General features: G+C 27.2%; 1 protein-coding gene across 1 annotated transcript in view; it reads right to left on the bottom strand.

The window, feature by feature from the left end:
- LOC145840815 (uncharacterized) overlaps window positions 1–18,757 on the bottom strand; it is a 50,550-nt gene extending 31,793 nt beyond the window's left edge. Inside the window, exons 1-23 of the mRNA XM_082948156.1 lie at window positions 18,536–18,757; window positions 16,474–16,583; window positions 15,506–15,638; window positions 14,639–14,793; window positions 14,143–14,243; window positions 13,524–13,712; window positions 12,726–12,829; window positions 12,149–12,274; window positions 11,595–11,766; window positions 10,554–10,747; window positions 10,032–10,237; window positions 9,264–9,444; window positions 8,226–8,413; window positions 7,415–7,535; window positions 3,706–3,873; window positions 3,023–3,182; window positions 2,316–2,350; window positions 1,965–2,120; window positions 1,671–1,804; window positions 1,200–1,343; window positions 690–933; window positions 396–455; window positions 33–187 (exon numbers count right to left, since the gene is read on the bottom strand). Coding sequence (XP_082804282.1) covers window positions 33–187; window positions 396–455; window positions 690–933; window positions 1,200–1,343; window positions 1,671–1,804; window positions 1,965–2,120; window positions 2,316–2,350; window positions 3,023–3,182; window positions 3,706–3,873; window positions 7,415–7,535; window positions 8,226–8,413; window positions 9,264–9,444; window positions 10,032–10,237; window positions 10,554–10,747; window positions 11,595–11,766; window positions 12,149–12,274; window positions 12,726–12,829; window positions 13,524–13,712; window positions 14,143–14,243; window positions 14,639–14,793; window positions 15,506–15,638; window positions 16,474–16,583; window positions 18,536–18,757 — 3,458 coding nt within the window. The remainder of the gene's footprint in view (window positions 1–32; window positions 188–395; window positions 456–689; window positions 934–1,199; window positions 1,344–1,670; window positions 1,805–1,964; window positions 2,121–2,315; window positions 2,351–3,022; window positions 3,183–3,705; window positions 3,874–7,414; window positions 7,536–8,225; window positions 8,414–9,263; window positions 9,445–10,031; window positions 10,238–10,553; window positions 10,748–11,594; window positions 11,767–12,148; window positions 12,275–12,725; window positions 12,830–13,523; window positions 13,713–14,142; window positions 14,244–14,638; window positions 14,794–15,505; window positions 15,639–16,473; window positions 16,584–18,535) is intronic.
- Between the last annotated feature and the right edge of the window lie 461 nt (window positions 18,758–19,218).

The following is a 19,218-nucleotide window of genomic DNA, read 5'->3' as shown; positions in this document are numbered from 1 at the left end:
TCTATTGATAACAAAGTAAGTAAAATAAGCACTTGGCTTCAAAATCGTTCTGTTTTGTTTTGACACGGTTGAACAAGTTCATCATCTTCATCAGTTCGCTTGTTTTACGTTCGAGCCCGCTTATTCCTTCTATCTCGGGCTCCACTACACACAGAAAGTCGTCCAAACATTTCAACGATGCAGAAAGCTTTAAAAAATATTTGATCAGGTATCTATTCAAAAAAGATTTAACATCAAAGCGCTGAATCTAAATTTAAACACTTTTTAGTTCAGCTTACAGATGTACGTAATGTTTTCGATTTTTTAACAAAACATCACTACTTTAGTTGTTACAAGTATAATTTTAGTCTTTTTGTTAAAAATGAACTTTTATACAAACAAATAAATATACCTACCTTTAGTGTGAGGTACTCTTTATATTTCCACAGCCAGTCTTTACAATACACGTCTAGTACCTAAATAAAGTATGGTCAATAATAAAGTTCTCAATAATAAAATTTGACACAATTACCGTTTATAAAAACTTAATTTATAAATTTGATTTTGTATTTTTTAAGAGATGTAAACTAAATTTTTTTTTTAATTTCTATCAGCCGTTGCATAAGTGCTACCACTGGTTATTGTTATGGTAATATGTCGTAGTAGATTGTTATATACAACAGTAAAGTAAAAAAAAAGGAACAACTGACGTCTTTGATTGGTTTGAAGTCGAGCATGACGATGCCGTGAGACAGCGATGACGTCACGCTTTCGACGTCACCGATGGCTCGCTTGAACACGTTCATCTCGTCATCGAAGTCCGCCAAAGTCAGCCCTCTGCTGCGAGCTTTCCTGCTCCTTTCGCGTTTGGGGGTTTCCCTTCCTTGATGCTCTTCGGGTGCGAGGAACTCCCGTTCGACTTGACCCACCACGTCCGCGTCGGAAAACTTTGACCTGTTCGAGGTTTTTTTGAGGAGTAATTTAAAATTTTACCAGTATAACTAACTGTTTAAATGAGCATTGAAATATGAGTGGTGGTTTGAATTGTAATTTAATAGAAAGAAACTTTTTTGTATATGAAATACAGTCATGCTGTCAAAAAATTTATATTTTAACCAGTTTGTTCTGAAATTGTATACTATGATAACAAACAACATAAATATTTCAAAATCTTTTGTGCTAGAACAATTATATTATGATCATTTAGCTAAAATCGTAACCTGCTAGTCAAAGCAACACTTCTGACGCTAGCCAGATCTTGTTTTCTGACATGTTTGTTGTATTTTTTATTCAACGGGTTTGAAATTGGTTTTCCGGAAAGAAACGCGGCAAACGACTCGTCCATGTCACTCTTCCACATGAATCTAAGAAACGTTTTTGTGCAGTTTGTTTCTTTATACTTACTTTGATTTGTCAGAACAAATATAGATTATAGATCAGCTACAAGCATGAGCTACGTGTGTTACAGACTTTTCATTCCAAAACAATTATTTATTTTTACATTTTGAAGCAGTTTTTTTTCTCAAAAGAAACAGTTTTAACTAAAACAAATTTAAATTTTAATAGTAAAATGAGGATTTACAAAGTAATAATTTAACTGATTTCATTTTTAGTGCAATGTTGAAAAAAGCATTTATTAAAAAATAGTATTATTATAAACATTAAATTAAAAGTAAATAACAAAAACACACTCGTAATCGGAGAAAATCATCAGTTCTTCTTGGCAGCTCTCAAAACTTCTTTTCAGATTTTCTAATATTGTTGATGTTAAACTTTTAATATCTTCATTTTGCTTTAACACGGCTTCATACGATTCTGACGGATCCTAGTATAAAAACATTGCGTAGAAGTTAACATATTAAACATATTCAACTTATTAACATATTAATAAGTTTTAAAGATATATTTGTATTTGCTTTGAAACAGACTAAAAAGACTAGATGATTTAAAACAATTTAACATTGTAATTTAGATTAGCTTTAGACCTTTATCTGCATGATGTTGGAGTAACGACCTTTAAAATCACTCAACCATGACTGAATTACAAGTTCAATGCTCATTTTGTTCGTCAGGTCGTAAAGATGAGGCTCAAAAGAAACTTCAAATGAGTTCAGTTCCACATCCGTGTGAAAAGATAAAACCTGATGGAAGTTCAAACTTTAACAAAACCTGATACAATTCACAGACTGAGCGTTACAAGGAAAACTAATTTAAATATAATTACTTTGTTGGTGATCTCATCGGTACTGAAACATTCGTTTAACAAATTCAAACTCTTAAAGACGCTTGTTTTAAGTCCGGAAACAATAATTTCATCAACTTTGTTCAAAAACAACTGCCAAGCGGGTGACAGACAACTTAACTCCGATATCTGAAAAGCATGGTAAAAAAAAAATAAAAATTTATTTATAATTGCAAACTAGATGTTACTTTGATAAATTTTCATTTTAGCTTAGTCATAAAAATAAGCATAAAATTCGTATTTACTTTAAAGGAGTCTTGTAAAGTTTGATGAATTAGCTTGTTTTGTTTTTTCATCTGCTTAGTACAATTTTCTGCTAAATGTTTTTGCCGTTCTATCAACTTGTCTAAGTTTTGAACTTCTTTTGACGAATTTTTAAGTTCATACATAACGTCTTGTCGCTCTGTAAAGTAACTTTTTTTTAAATGTTCTTCTACCATTTGTAAAAGATAAGAAAAAGGTAAATAGAAAAAAAAGGTTTAAATTACAAAAAAAAACTTAGCATAAAAATTATTTTGTAGTTATTTTAGATACAAAATGAAAAAAATTATTAAGAAAAAATTCTAAGCTTATATATTGGTGTAACTGGTCTGAATACTGTGAAGTTTAAAGCATTGCTTATATTTATTGGCTTTTTAATTACTCATGAAAACAAAGTTTCTGTTTTTTGTGTAATAAATACAAGGTTAAACGTTTTATTTACTCATTATTATAAGTAGAATTATAGAAGATTTTTTAATGGTATAAATTAGAAATCTGAGCTAAGTTAAAAAATTGATTTATTTCCACCTTTATTCCAACTTTCTGTTATTTTCATTATCTCGTTCAAGTTTTTCTCAACACGTGACGTAGCCTCGTACAAGTCGTCGACGATGAGTGACGTCAGCTGCTCTATTACGTCATCAATGTCCGGTGACAACCAAGTCACGTCTTGTTTTGCAAAAGCAAGTAGCTGAGCAGCCTAATTGAATATTAATAAACTTGTGCTAATTTATTTATACCTAATTTTTCTTAAACATGTCGTTTGTAAACTTTACTTTACGGGATAGATATATGGTGTACTATCAAAATCCACCCGATCAAAATCCACTTGGGTCTAAATCCACTCGATTTTTTTAATATTTTCTTTATTAATTAGTTTTGAAACTTTTTACATTTTTAATATTTTATTTTTCACTTTTACTGTTACCCGTTACCCATACCTTCGATCGGTAAGCAGTTCTTAAATTTAACTGGATGGATTTTGATCGGCTGGATTTTGATCGCGAATGAATTTTGAACGTGTCCCAGATAGAGCTACGTGAAGAAAAATTTATTGTCTAACTTAAAAAAATTATTCGGTATTAGGTTAACTTACTTAAATTGACGTCAGTATAACTTAATCTAAACAAAGGGTTGTTGATATTTTTTTCGCGTATTTTTGATCAACATAAATTTAACCGCATGTTACTATATTTCAGTAAAAAACTAAAAAAAAAACTCACTTCACTAAGTTTGTTTTCAAACATGAACGTGAGAGACTGTTTCTTGCTTAGTATCATTGTGACGTCATTGTACTTTCGACATATTCTCTGCAACCTGCATTGCCTCGTTTTTGTGGATTTGACGTCAATCAATCGGAACATCGAACGCAAATTTGAAGGTATTCTTACCTGTTTATAAAGTATTGTAATATATATAAGGTCTTCTACTGCTAAAACTTTGTGCTAGTTTTATACTTTTTACTATCAAAAAATAATTCGCAACTCTGTTTCAAAGTTGTTTGAAAATTATCAATCAATTTTGTTAAATAAAAAGTTCTTTACCAAAATAGTTGTTATGAAAACAGCTAAGATGTTGAAAATACTTTACAGTATTTTGTAGATATGTAGACTTTTACAGCTGAAAATATATTAAATCCTATAAATATATTCTAATACTATTTGGGAGTATAAAATTTTAACTTGTAAGATGTATAAGACTGTTTACTTGTAGATATACAACAAATTTAGCATGCTTAAATGTTATAACTAATTTAGCTAACAATCTCAAAAATTTCGTTTTTGTTTTTTATTTCAGAATATTAAAAAGCAAGTTATATTGTAACTAGCTCATAAACATAGAAATAGTTTAAGTTTGATCGTCGTAAGTAAAAACTTTTTTTTATGTTCTAGTTTTCAAGTGCATATATGTTTAAATTGTGCACCGAAAAATGATTAAGTAACTAATGCGTTTTCAATACAGATACTTTATTGTATGAACATTTTCTTATAAGTTTAAATTAATTTTATAACATATTTTTTTTTACTGTTGTTTGTTCATTATAACATTTTAACAAAAGCTTTATTAGTTTTGAAACTACTCATTATTAAGTAAAAAAAACTTTTAACGATTAAAACTTTAGTGCTTGCTTTAACTAAACTCTACTAAAATTAATTTTTTGCCTTTAAAGATTCATTTAAGGATTATAAGAAATATGTCACGAAAACTGTTTAAAACCTCTATTAATTTTTAAAACTTCTATTTGTTTTTACTTAAAGGGTTATGCTGCTAAAGTTAACACGATTAACTGAAATTTTTTGATAAGCTAAAAAAAATTGCATTCAGCACTATTATAACCGACAAAAAAATTAAATTACTAGTTTTAATTAATTAAAAAAACTCATGTCACCCTAGGTATTTGAATATTTTAAATGTCAAATTCAGTTAAAAACCATAAAAGTAGTTTTTTAATCTTTATTTAGGCTAGGTATAGTATTTAATTTAGATACGATGTTTTAAATTGTTAGTAATGCATATAAAAAAAAGAAAACTTTGTGTTTAACGAAATCGTTATGTATTTAAAATGTATATAAATATTTTGGTTGATACAAAAATATTTTATTACTTAACAACTTTACCACACGACCATCAACAACAGCATCCGAGACAACCTACGACCGGTTCATCCTTTTTAGGACTCATCAGGCAGGCATAGTCGCAAGATACCGCTGTTGAGATATATAAGCGGGTTTATGTGCATATTCGCTGAAGTTACCGTTTGTTAAATTACTAATTTTACGAAATAACAATAATTAGATTTTCGTTTTTTAACTGTTATGCAATTATTTTTCGACTGTAACAAATTTGTATCATAAAACACATTTAGTTTAAAATCATTTACCAGCTTTCCTTATTTCTTGTAATAAAGCTAACAAATGTATATAACACACTGTTTCAGGAGCTCAAAATTGTTTAGCTTAAACAGATGTGTTATGCTTATCTAAGTTTTCTTGCGATTGATTATTCCTTTGAAAATAATGCTGATCATGATGTACAAATTTTATTGGTTATGTTTTTTTAATTTGTATCTTACAGACGTCACTTAAAATAATTTAAAGTACTTCATGTTTAAAGTAGCGATATATATCTTTTTTTCTTTGAAACCTTATTCGTTACAGCTTTTCGCAAGTACTTTTGATCAAGCACAATTAAAAGAAAATTATCTTGGAAAAGAAAAAGTTCTAATAAATATTTATGATTTTTTTTTGAATTAAACGTACTATATAACTTTGAATATTTTCGAACAACATTTATGACTACATGAGTCTTCTAAATGTAACTTTATCTTAAGTAAACTAGATGATGGTTTAAAAGATCATGCATAAAAAGCACAAGTACCAAAAAATATTAAGTCAAATTAACTTTCATTTGAGAAAACTAATTTAGGTTCACACTTAAATCAAAAAACAACTATTTACTACCTAGTAACTGCAAATAGTTTCTGTTTTCCTGACTTTTGTTTATTTAGTTCTTATAGCAACTATGATTTAATATTCTCTAAAGATTATCTATTTAAAAAAAAATACCTTTTATTTAACACAATTAAATAACAAAATACTTTATAAAAGACTCTTTTAACTTGGTGGTACTAGATACTTAAATTTTGGTATTTTCATTAACTAGTGTATAACTACTTTCAAACTTACTGAGAATATAAAAATAAACTATTAGCTAGTACTAGGTGAGTTGCAGGACGTTTACTCATATATAATTTCCTTTACATTCAAAGTTTAGAGTCTAGGACAGGGTTTCATAACGTTGGCGATTTTAGTAAGTTAAGGGCAATAATTAGTAAAGGGGCAGAAGGGGGTGATTTTTAAATTTTGAAACTTACACTAGACCAGGGTTTCCCAAACTTTTTTTTTCAAATTGCCCCTTTTAATAAATTGAAAAGACTTTTGCCCCCTCCAACAAAACTACCATGTAAAATACCTAAGACCTTTTATTTTGTTCTCCACCTGCAACTCAAGAATATCTAGTGTAAGTTTCAAAATCGCCCCTTTAATAATTTTGTCCCCCACCCAACTTACTAAAATCGCCGCCAGGGGGCGATACCGCCCACTTTGGTAAAAGCTGCACTAGACATTCTTGATTTGCAGATGAAAAGCAAAAAAAAAGTCTTAGTTGTTTTAAATTGTAGTTTTGTCTGAGCGGCAATAGCTTTTTAATTTCTGTAAAGGAGGCAATTTGAAAAAAAAAATTGGAAAACCCTGGTCTAAAATGTCCTAAGTATTTTATAGATCAGATAAATATTCTATGAAATTTGAACATAGTTTTTTCCTATTACTTTTAGTAACTTTTCATTTGAAAAAAAATTGAGATTTTTTTTGAACTTTTCTGACTTACACTCAAATTATTATTTCACTGGAAATAACTTTATTTAATTAAAGTTTTTGGTATAAAACTAAATTAGTAATTGTTTCAATTACAAATAGTTTCCCTGTTATAATAAAAAAGTTATCATTCACCAAAATCAGAATAAAATTGTTATCTTCGAAAAGCATTTAGTCTGAACCGTTGTGTTAAAAATTGGTTCTAAACTTTAGTGTTTATAATTTTGTGACATTGCGTTAAGAACTTGAATATTGGAATAGTAAAAATACAGTTACTTTAAGTTAGATTATCTTATAAACTTTGAAAAATTGTCCAATACTAACTAAGTTTACTAGATTAAACTTATATAACTACAATATTATGTAAACAAATCAAATAATTAGAATGTACCAACAACTATTTTTAACAAGCGAGATCAAAACTTGAAAAAAATAATTCTTAGATCGTAAATAACTTCTACGATCAATAATGATCTATCTAGTATCAAGCAAAATATGATGAGCTAAAATCAATGAATTTTTGTAATTTATTGAAAATCACTCTACAACTACAAATTACATTCAATGGCGGTTTTGACAAAAGTTGGCATTCTCTTATGATTTGTGTGAATTCAACGTTCATATTGACTTGCAATTTGCCTTCATCAGTTGATATCAACACTGGTTGCTTCAAATCGTTCCTGCAATTATACTATTTATAATATTTTAGTAATTACATTTTACATGATCTTTTTTATATAAAAAATCATATACAAGCATATTCTAAAACTATTATTAAACTAAGTAAACTATTTAATTGATTTATATTTAAAAGTGGTTTGTGTATAGAATCTTTGAACATATCCTTATTTTTATGCAATTTATTTTAGTCAAAAGGTTTTCAAAGTAAAACATTACTTTTAAACTTTACAAGTGCAGCAGCTCTTAATAATTTTTTATATTAATTATTTAGGAAACCTTGTTCAGGGGGCATTTCCTAAAAATAAAACACATATAATATTAGAAGCAACTATACTACTTTTATGAGGTAAATTTTTTATACCAAGAAAATCATGAAGCTTAAAATGATGAGATTTTTCTAAACCAGGGTTTTCCTAACTTTTTCTCAAAATGCCCTCTTTAAAGAAATTAAAAAAGCACCTCCAAAAAAGTTACCATTAAACCGCCTAAGACCCTATTTTATGCTGTTCACCATCAATTCCAAAATAACCCAAGTAAGTTTCAAACTATGACCTCATGCCCCCAAAGGGGCCACTTGGCCCAGTTTGGGAAACTATGTTCCAGACGTTAAACACTAAAACAAACACAAAACCATTTTCTAAAATTTGTAACGGTAAGTTAAAGTACATTTATAATGCAAACAGTCAAACTTGAAATGGTAAGATTGAGCTTGTTCAACGCATATCCTCAGTTGTTCAGCTTCGTACATGCTTATTTCGTTCAGTATCTTGTTCAATCTGTCCCTCAGCTGCCAACCAATTTCACTTTCCAACACTTGAGGGCAGCATCGCTTCAACGACGTGATTGGCTCCCTGGCTCTACGCTTCAATGATTTCGCCTGCGTGTGCGAACTTATTAATTTATCATTAATATAATTTTATTTGAATAAGAATTTTCAAATAAGCACTGAAGAGGTCTTTGACCGAAACTGAGTCTGCTTTAAAATATCTTGAAAGAATTTAATAAATATAATTTTTCCGAAAAATAAAAACATATAATACACTGATAAATGTATTATTTTGGGTGGAGGGATCGGAAACATACGGATTCTATTAATTTGGATTTTAGTAGAGTTTCATAATCACAATTTGAAAATGTCACAATAAACAAAAAATAATTGTATATTTGTCTTATGGAATGTACAGTATTTTAGAAGTAAAAAAACTTCAAATGTTTGATAAAAATTAAAAAATAATAATTTCCTAAATGTTCTTACGAGTTTTGTGATAAATATTAAGAGCTGAGAAAGCAACATTTTACTTACGATAATTTCGCAGAAAAAACAAAACATATTGTAACTTAAAATTAAAGAGGATTGATTCATGGGTCAGTTTTGTAAAAGCGTAACGTTAAATAACATTGAAAGAAAACTTGCTTGTTTATAATCAAGAAAATCCTTAATAAAATCGTAAAACAATTATTAATTTTGCAGTAATTTGTAGTTAACTTTTCTGGTCAAACTGAGTAAAACTATATCATATGTTAAAACTGTATTATAAAATAAATTTCATCAAAACTTATAAATAAACTTATAAATATTCTGCAACTATAATAACATATTTGAGCAAAACTAAAGAATAGATAAAAAATACAACAGTTATTTTAAAGATGTTATTTAAATTCCCTTCAAAACATTATGTATTAATACTGCTGCATTTAAAAAAATTAAATTTAAACTAAACACTAACCCAGACTAAGTTTGAGGAAAAACCAGGAAGATTTTTGTGATTCGGATCATTTTTGTCTGCGAACATATTTTCCACTATTTCCAAATCTTCCTTTGTTTTCAGTAATATTTCATCAATTTCGTTTTTCAGTAAATTTTGAACCACCTCTCTTGATATGACGCCCTCGAAACATTCAATTATTCTGTTTTGTTTGTGAACTTAATCAAAAGTTTATTAAGCTAATTAAAAAAGAAAAAAATGTTATAAACTAGTGACAAATTAATAACGAAATGAGGTTGTTTTTTAAAAAAAATAATAATATTAATAATAGTAATAACGTGAAAGAAAACTCAGTGTATAATTTATTAGTTATTTTGATAAGCGTTGACTTTTACAAGAAAAAAAGAAAATTCTTTTAATTAAATACGGATACAAGTGTTATATAAACATACCCATATAACATTTTATTTACAAAATAAACGCTTATTTGTTATAAACATGTGACTGCAAAGTGTAAGAATATTGTTTTTAAGATTTTATTAAGTTTATTTCAACAAAATTTTTAGTAAAAAGTATTATTGTTCATTAATAACAGAAAAATTTTTTTTAATTAAGCAAGATTAATTTAGGATTTATCCCTTAAAAAGGATATAAAAGGGAGATACATATACTTAAAAGTTTTGTGATAAAAGTAAAGAAAAAAAAAACACGATATTAGAATTTATGTTTGCAAATACAAGCAAACTAAATTTAGAACAACAAAGTCATCAAGATTTATTTAATTTTTACCTCAAACGCGAGTAAAGAGTGGTGGATTTTTCAAACATGTTTTTTATTACTTCCGCTACCTGGAGCTCGAGAGACTTGATCACCTTCCTGTATTCGAAGAACGACTTGCTGAAGCTCGTTTGAGTGACGTCAACATTGTCACTGTTGCCTAGCAACATGACGTCATGGTTGCCGAGCTTGAATCGTGACGTTGCCAGAGTAAAAGCCTGTTTTGAAAAAAACATTTATTTAAACTTTTATGGTAGTAAGATTATTACTAAAAAAGCATTATTGACTAAAATAGAAAGCTTTTGTAGTATTTAGGAAAATTTTATCAAAGAAAACATATACAAAACAGTTATCGTAAAAATATTGGTTTGTTTAACCTACAATTAAGAAAAAAATTGTTTTCTAAGTTTTTAGGAAAAATCCAGAAAACTAAGGACTCTTTAATTCTCAAAGTCTAACTACTCTGTAAGTAGAAGAAGTATACTCAAACAGATAAACTATGAAGTCATAGACTGTAATGTTAATTATAATAACCTCGTAAATTTTCACCAGTCTGTCGTCTGCAAACTGGTCACGTGTTGATAAAGATGCAAAATGGCGGGAATTCAGCAGCAAGTCGAGCGTATCGTTGCACGTGTTGACGAAATTGTTCAGGTTGTTGAAGCAACTGTCGCATGTACGAGAGGGCCACCTTGAACTAATCCACAACGGTGACAGTTCTTCAGAGTCTGTGAGTTTTGTTATTTGTTAGATAAACTGATTGCACATTTCAGTTATTACACATAAGACAATAAAATTAGAAAAAAAAGATTTTGAGACCATATCTCAACATGTTCTCAAGAAATAAAAAAAGCGGTTGTAGATCTAATTAAGGGCATAGGGGAGTCCACCTTGATTTTTAAAAGTTGATCTTACTTTATAGTATTTTATCTGAGCTATCATACATTTATAACCGCTTGAAAAAATCAAAGTAATTTTTGAGATATGAGCGATCAAAGTCGGTGACCTCAATAGGTTCCTAATAGAAGGCGCAAACTTAAACCACGAAAAAAGATTATTTTACTAAAAGTCTATCACCTCCTACATTTTTTTGCAATATTCTTCAAATTTTCACAGACAGTGTATTATTGAATTTTATGAAGATTAAATGCAGGAATTTTATTAATTTTGAAAAATAAAATTTTTATTTAAAAAAAAAAACACTTTATTTTTCTTTTTTAAATCAGAAATTTTTATTTTTCAATTTTTTTGAAATTTCAACATTTAAAGTACTTTAAACTATAAAAGGAACGTTTCCTGAAAGTTTAAGCTCTCTAGCTCAAAAAATGAAGGAGAAGATAGATTTTTAGTGATTTTTTGAATTTCCGAGAAAATTGACCCGAAAAATTTGCGGTCCATATGTTTGTATCGGAAACTTTTTATAAAACTTACAATATTTCAAAAGTTACATATATGTGAGTGATAATTTTCAAAGGCAAATCTGACCTGTTTTACTTAAAATTAACAAAAAATTTACTTTTGACGACTAGTAAAAAGGATTGAACGGATAAAACAAACAACACCAAGTAAAAAAACCTTCTTGTTGTTGCTGGTCCATTCTACGTACTTGCTGCTGCATTTTGATGAAGTTGTGGTATCCGTGGGGACCGTACATGTCAATATCGATGATGGGGTTGCTGCTGCTTGGCAACTGCATCTGTTCGTTGTTGCTCCTCAGCCTTTCGCTGTTGTACTTGTCCGCTGATTCCTATATGATGTCATAATAAAGTTTTGTATGAAAAAAATAACAAGCAAAATCTCGAACTATGAATAGTTAACAGCAAATTTCAAAACTAACTGCTCTTAAACTTTGATGAACTTTTGAAATTGTGAATTTTGTTTTATTTTTATAATACACATTAGGATGTTTTTAGTGTATATGTTTTATATACTTTTAAAGACTAAAAAAAGCTAATAAATTAATAATTTATAGAGAAAAGATATCCTAAAAAAAACTAAGAATCTTACCGCAAAATATCAAAGGGAATACTTCAAATTTTTACTACTTGACTAAAACTTTAATAATTACTACCAGTAGTAAAACTACCAAACACAAAGACTTTTATAAAGGTGTTTACTATCGTACGAACTCTAAAATCAATGTAATGTCCACGAAAAGCTGCGCAAAGTTTCAACGCTTTCTTCAGTTGTTTGTATGAAAAATCAACGTCTTCAAACATGTCCCTGTTCACCATGCCTCTCGCTTTCAACACCACCTGTTAGGATAATAAAATATAACAGCTTTCAAAACTACAACGAAGTCAGGCTGCCTTAAGACCTTTTGCTGCTAATGCATCATTGAAATTGTAATTACATGCAATGCATTTGCAAAACTTTCAAGAGATACTTTAAAATGAACTTCTAAAAACATGTTAAAGTTTAAAACATATTTCAATTAAAACTGTTGTTGAGAATAATTTGTTTGAAATAACTCCATTTTAAAAGTCAATAAAATAAAAAAAAACTGCTATCAATATAAAAATATTATGTTGAAATTTTTTAGTTTACAAAAAACAGCTGATATTTATGTATGTAAGTGAATAATTTACAACTTCTATAAGCTTAAGTAAGTTGATTAAAACTAATACGACTTATAACACTTTAAAATTTAAATTGAGCTAGTATATTACAGTTATATGAAATGAAAATATTTCAGTTCAAACGAACCTCATTAGACACCATTTTAAGTAGGTGTCTGAAACATTTAGGTTGGTGATAATAACTGGAGTGTTGCCACAAAAGTCTGATGCTTGTCAGTAGTGGTGGAAAATCTGTTTGATTACTTTTAATAACACACCTTAACTTGTATGCTTATGGAATTAAATAGAACAATTTTGATTAACTTACTTTTTTCATTATTTATTTTTTAATAGTTTTTTTGTTTGTCATAGATATTAAGAGATAGAAGTTGTTGTTTAATAAAAAAACAAAGTAGCTTAAAGCAAAGAATTCTGAAATAATTTTTGCAACTAATAAGTCAACTGTACTCACTGTTACAATTACTATGACTGCATTTACACATGAAGTAATAATTTTTTCAAAACATTTAAAAAAGTATTATTAATAAACCAAATTTTACTTGTTGAAAGCCTTTTACATACAACATAAAAACATCAACGTTTTTTAACTGTAAAAAAAATAACAAGGTATTAAAACTTATATGGAACTACTTTTTATATTATTTTCTAGAGAAAAAATAAAATAACAGTTTTAAACAAAAGCAATCACAACTTTCTAAAATGAACTGCTTGAAAATTGTTGCTTATCGAAATCAAGATACATTTTAACTTTATAAGTTTTTTTTTAAAACTGTGTATAAATTTTGGAAATAAAAAAAACCTGTTCCTAAAAACACACTGAGTATGGTTTTTATGTGAAAACTAACTCACTACCAAGTGCATGTTTAATTGCTGTAGTAGAAAACAAACATCAAGTTAAACTAGAAACACAAACATCAAAACTAACATTTCATAACGTTTTCAACACCGTCTGCAGCTTTTATTTTATCAATCCAGCCCAGTAAAGTGTTGAACAAAGCCAGCCTGTTGTGAGTTTCCTTCAGCTGACACTCCATTTCAAACACGCAGTTGTTGTATTTCATCCACAACTTACCACAGTGTTCTATGTTGTTCAGTATGTCTCGCACTGAGTCAGCTGTTCATACAATTTGTAATATGTAATGTGAACTAGTAATATTACTTTTGGCTTTTAATTAAACGAAATAATGCTTTTATACTTAAAAATTAAGCTTTTATTAAAACTTTGAAAATTTTTAATTGGAAGATTTAATTAAGACTTAGACAATCTCCTACTGGTACTGATATGCATAAACTTTTGTAACAATGGTTGAGATTTTTACAAAAAATTATATTTGTATTTGATTTTGAAAAATAATACCTTTTTTAATTAAATTTAGACAAAATTGCACTATAAAACTTTGTTTAAAAATTAAATTTAAAGGCTACTTGAAACTTCGCAATAATACTTTTTTTTAAGCATATATTTTAATTAAAAAACAACTAAAGGTTATTAAAAAAACATCAATTTTGAATAATTAAATTTTTTAATTTTTTAAAATACTAACAATCAAGTTGATCCATAACAGACTGAATGTCGTTGATGTAACATTGCCACATTTCAAACTCATGTTTTGGTAGCAACATCTCATCTGTTCCACCCAACTCACTGTAGTTTATATTGTTTTTTGTAAAAAAGAACGCTTAGAAAAAAATCAATATTGCATAAATTCTTTCATCAAGGCAAAATACATGATAATTAACCACAACTAACTTTAAAATAAGTTTCAAGTTTATCGAGTTATATAATTGCACATACTACTTTTTATTAAAAAATCAAAAATCAAAAAAAAGTTACAATGTTTAACTTATACTTGTATTGTATCAACAAAATCAATCTCTGTTGATTGCAAATTAAGTGTGAAGCATATAAAACAAATTTTATATCTACTAAAAGTGATTATTTTAAACAACTTTTCGTAACTATAAAGTTATTACTTATTAACCGATATTTATTATCAATTAAAAAAAGTCAATACGAAATTTTAAACATTCAACTCAAACCATGTTGATTGCAGTGGATCACGCGACAGCAAATCATCAATCTGTTTCGTCCAATCAGAAACGTGGGATTTGAGGACACGCATGACCGCCTCCTGGTTTGATTGGCTCAAAGCAAGTTGTGATAACACTTCCAGGCTGGGTAGTGGCAATACTATCTGTTAACATATATATTTAAATTACATGTTAAAAGATGTGTGTCTGTGAATAAAAATATTTATAATATATTTTCGAACAAAAATTTTTCATTTGAGATTGGTATGTTTTATAAAAAGGTGGCTCCTGACAATATAGTACAATTGATTATTACAGTTACAACTCGTTTTTTCAAAGTTTTTTTTCAGGTTTTCCAAATTTCTTCCTGATTTTTAAAAGTACACCTTTTTCGGTCTATTTTTAGTTTAAAGTTAAGTATAAGATAAGAAACTGTGTTAAATAGTATAAAGGCTTTGAAAAGAAACTGTAAAGCTACTTTAAATATGTTTTTTAATAAATAGAATTTTCGGTGATGACAAAACATTTTTATATATATGATAGATTTTTTGAGTCAAATCGAAACTTTACTACTGAACATGTGAAAATTGTCAAAATCCAGGATTTTCCAGGTTAAGTGGCAACCCTGTTATATATAGTTTTTAAGCTGTTAGTAGCAACATAGTAATTTTTAGAGTGAAATTTGTATTAAAATCATATACTTTTTTTTTGCAGAAATTCTCAAAAGTGTTTGCCTTTTTAGTATCTAGTTTTAGAGATAAGTTGTTTTAATATTTTACAACTACTGTCCAAAATCTATATAAAATTGATATATAAAACTAAAACAAGACCATTTCAAATAAACCCTACTTTAAACACATTTAACAAACAACACACTTGTCCGGATTTTTCAGCTTGAGAAGTTTCAATGAGCAAGATCAGGTTGTGAAGGAGTTGCAAGACTTTCAGCTGTTCCGCACTCTTCTTCTTCTTTTTCCCGTTCAAACAAATCAGCGGAAGATAAATGTCCCTGAAAAACATTGTTTTTAACAAACCAGCTTACAATTGAAATAAGGGGAGACATAAATTACTTTTTCCTACAAATTGGTTCTTTCATAAAAATAAACTGTAAAAAAATAATAGATATTGTTAATATTCGAAGTAATTTTTGAGATACTGAAAATTAAAGTCAGGGATAAAAATAGGTTTCTTAAGGGGAAAAAATATAATATCACAAATAAATAGAAATAAATAAAATCATTTTTTTATCCTACCTTTTTTGAGGTAAATACCTCAACTTCAAGTAAATTTACAATATTTAGAAAAATGTGTTGTAAGAAATCTTAAAATACTTTTTCAATTGAAAAAATTTATGTTAAATATTTATTTTTTAACTTTAAAAAAGTTTTGTTACAGATTTTTTGAAGCATTGATAATTTTTTTTATAAAATTTTTAAAAAGGGTAATAAAACAAATTTTTAACTTAATTAAAACTTAAATTTTTACTATAAATTTAAAAGTTCAGAATTTTATTTATTCTCATTTTAATTACATAAAAAAAAGGAATTAGAAAAAATTAAGTTTTAAAAGTTATATGCTTAATATTTATGTTAACGTAATTTTATAAAAAACCAAACTAAAGACATACCATTGATTAGATGTATGCAAAAAAAAAACTAACATGTATGTATGTATATACTAACATGTATGTAAGTATATTATAATAAGAGAGCTAACAAAAGTTTTTGAGCATTAAAAAAACCAAAAATAAAACAAACAGATAAACACATATACTTTTATATACTCATTTTGCACAATAAACATTCAAAAACTAATTGAAAAAATTAATTCAGAAATAAAATAACCTTATAAAATGACTACCAATATCTAGAATATCATCACCATCAAAACAGCTGATGCTATTTTCATCATTGTAATCATCATCTTTTAAAAAACAAATGAACTTTTCTACGTTCTGTTAAAAATATTCAAAGTTAAACAACATAATATACAACATGAACATTTTTATTCATGGTAATAAACTAAATATGATTATTGCAAATGAATGTATGCATAAATTCTATAACAATTGTTCTAAAATTGATAAAAAACAAGTGATGGCAACCTCTTAGTTTTAAACTTCAATTTTTTTTAAGTATTTTCATCTGTGTTCATTCTGTCAAGTCTGCTAAAGGTGTATCAAATTTTTATTTTTTTATTACCACAGCTTATGATTTTATTAAATTTGTATTGTAACGTCAAAAAAACTAAAATAAAAACTTCTCCCAAATAAATATGAACCTCCTAAGTCCCAAATAAATTTTCTGATTTTTTTTACTGTATATTTCCAAGCAAACTTCAATTATGTTGCAAGAATTTTTATATTTTGTGAAAAAGATCTTTTGTATATAAAAATTAAAGTTTTTTATTTAATTTTCATTTTTGTAACACTTTTAGAACTAAACACTTTTTAAATACCTTAAATCACTTTTCAAAATTTAAGTTACTTAAATTAAAATGAAGGATATTAAATACAGATTTATAACATAAATATAAAATTTTCATCAATTGGGATGATTACATTATGTAAAAGCTAACTTTTAGCTTTTGTAAAACAAAATACCTTACTCATAGGATACATAGTACCTATTTATTGAATATTAATATAATTTAATAAATATAACCTTTACTTACATAAGCTATATTGTATAAAACACTACTTAAGGACATAAGATGGTTTAATATTTTCTTTTATACAAAAAATAACATTGACTCTTATTTGAAAGCTTAAACTATAAATTATAAGATACTTTCTATAGAATAAAAGAAATCAATTAACTTTTGGAACATAACCAATTTAAAAAAAACCCAGTAACCAAATGGAATCAAACAGTTTCAAGGCTGATTTTTTCAGAATTTTGAAAAGCTCACTAAAAATGTATCTACTCCTTTATTTTTAAAGCAACTTACTTTAAATTTTCAGGAACTGTTCTTTTTGATATTAAAAACATTTTGTAGAAACAAGAATAAATAAATAAACAAAAAACATTTCTGACCAAAACTTTAAAATAAATATGTATTTTTTTGATATAAGAAAATATCAAAAATCAGTTTGCCACAAATTGTTAAAATCTTAATAAAGATTATTCTTACAATATTATAAACCAATTGCACAAAAACTCAAAGATTAGAAAGATTTTTAGTGAAATACTGTAATTTACCCTATTCAGTTTGCTCCTTCCTATTGTACCCTTTAACTTTGATTGCTTTAACCTCAAAAGTTCCTTCAAATTTCAACAAGCAGTAAAAATTAACTGGTAGCTTAAGTAGTTATGTAAAAACCTAAAATAAATTTCAATAAAAAGAAATTTTACTGTCCCTTCCCCCTATGGCCTTAAGTTTAAAATGAAAAAAAACCATTCGCATCTGAGTTTCAAGTTTTTGAGGTAAATAATCTAAACTGAGTGACCAAAAACTAGTCGAGTTTATAAGAAATTTATATATCACCCAAAAATTTGAAAATATTACTCATAATTAAGTTTAAATTTAAAAACTAAAATAACAACAAAAAACTAAAACAAATATTTTTTAGGCAAAATAATAAAGTCCTAAAAACTAGCCTGATATTAAAAAATATATATACCTTAAAAATCCTTAATTTTTCCAAAAAAGATCAAACAAGTCTGATTTTTTCAAAAAAAAACTAGTATGAGTAAACCTAAACTACAAAAAAAAGTATCAACTAATTCTGAGACACCTGAAAATGTGGCAAAACCCTGCTAAAAATTGTTATTATAAATTAACATTTAGCTTATAAAAAGTTGAAAATGTTTACTATTTAACTAAGAAAACTTAGTGTGATAAAACAACTAGGTATTAAACATTAAAGTATTTTATATGGTTTTTTGTATCAATATTTTATTTCACCTCAGTGGGTGGAGTAAGTGTTGCTTGCAAGGCTTCCAGGCTTTCATCTTCAAAACTTCTGATTGATACAAACAAGACTTTTTGATCTTCATTTGCAACAAAACCATTTATAACAGAAGATGACTCTCGTCTGCTGAATAATGATTTGAGTTGGTCGTTTTTGGGACACAAAGTTGTTGAAATTCTGCTCTCAATCAACTTCAATATTTCTTCCGAACTCATATTGCTTTTTGAGGTTTTCCATTCACCATTTCTTATTTGTTATCATTGTATTTTTAAATACAATTCTAGTATGTTTTACTGAAATATTTTGCATTGAAAAATTTGTGAGAAGAAAAAACTAAGATATTAAATTTAGCTATTAGTTACATATTCTACTTTTTGTTAACAGCATGGGAGTAAATAAAATTTTTCTGATAGTCTGTCTTTTACATTAATAACTACCCACTAGTAATTACTGTTTGATTTCAATTCAAAATAACTTTTGAAATGATCAAATTTAGAGAAATCAATCAATGGCTTCCTTATAGAAGTCACAAACTAAAGAGACAAAAAATTACTTTTTCACTGATAATTTTTTCCTTATTGCAGCTATCAAAAAGTTATTTAAAAACTTTCTTCTTTTATAATTAAGGCCAAAGCAGGGGAGTTAACATTTCCTTAACAAAAATTTGCATTAAACT

The sequence above is a fragment of the Thalia democratica genome, chromosome 1 (genome assembly GCF_965202585.1).
Source record: "Thalia democratica chromosome 1, ktThaDemo2.hap1.1, whole genome shotgun sequence".
Taxonomy (NCBI): domain Eukaryota; kingdom Metazoa; phylum Chordata; class Thaliacea; order Salpida; family Salpidae; genus Thalia; species Thalia democratica.
This window is presented reverse-complemented; position numbering and strand designations above follow the sequence as displayed.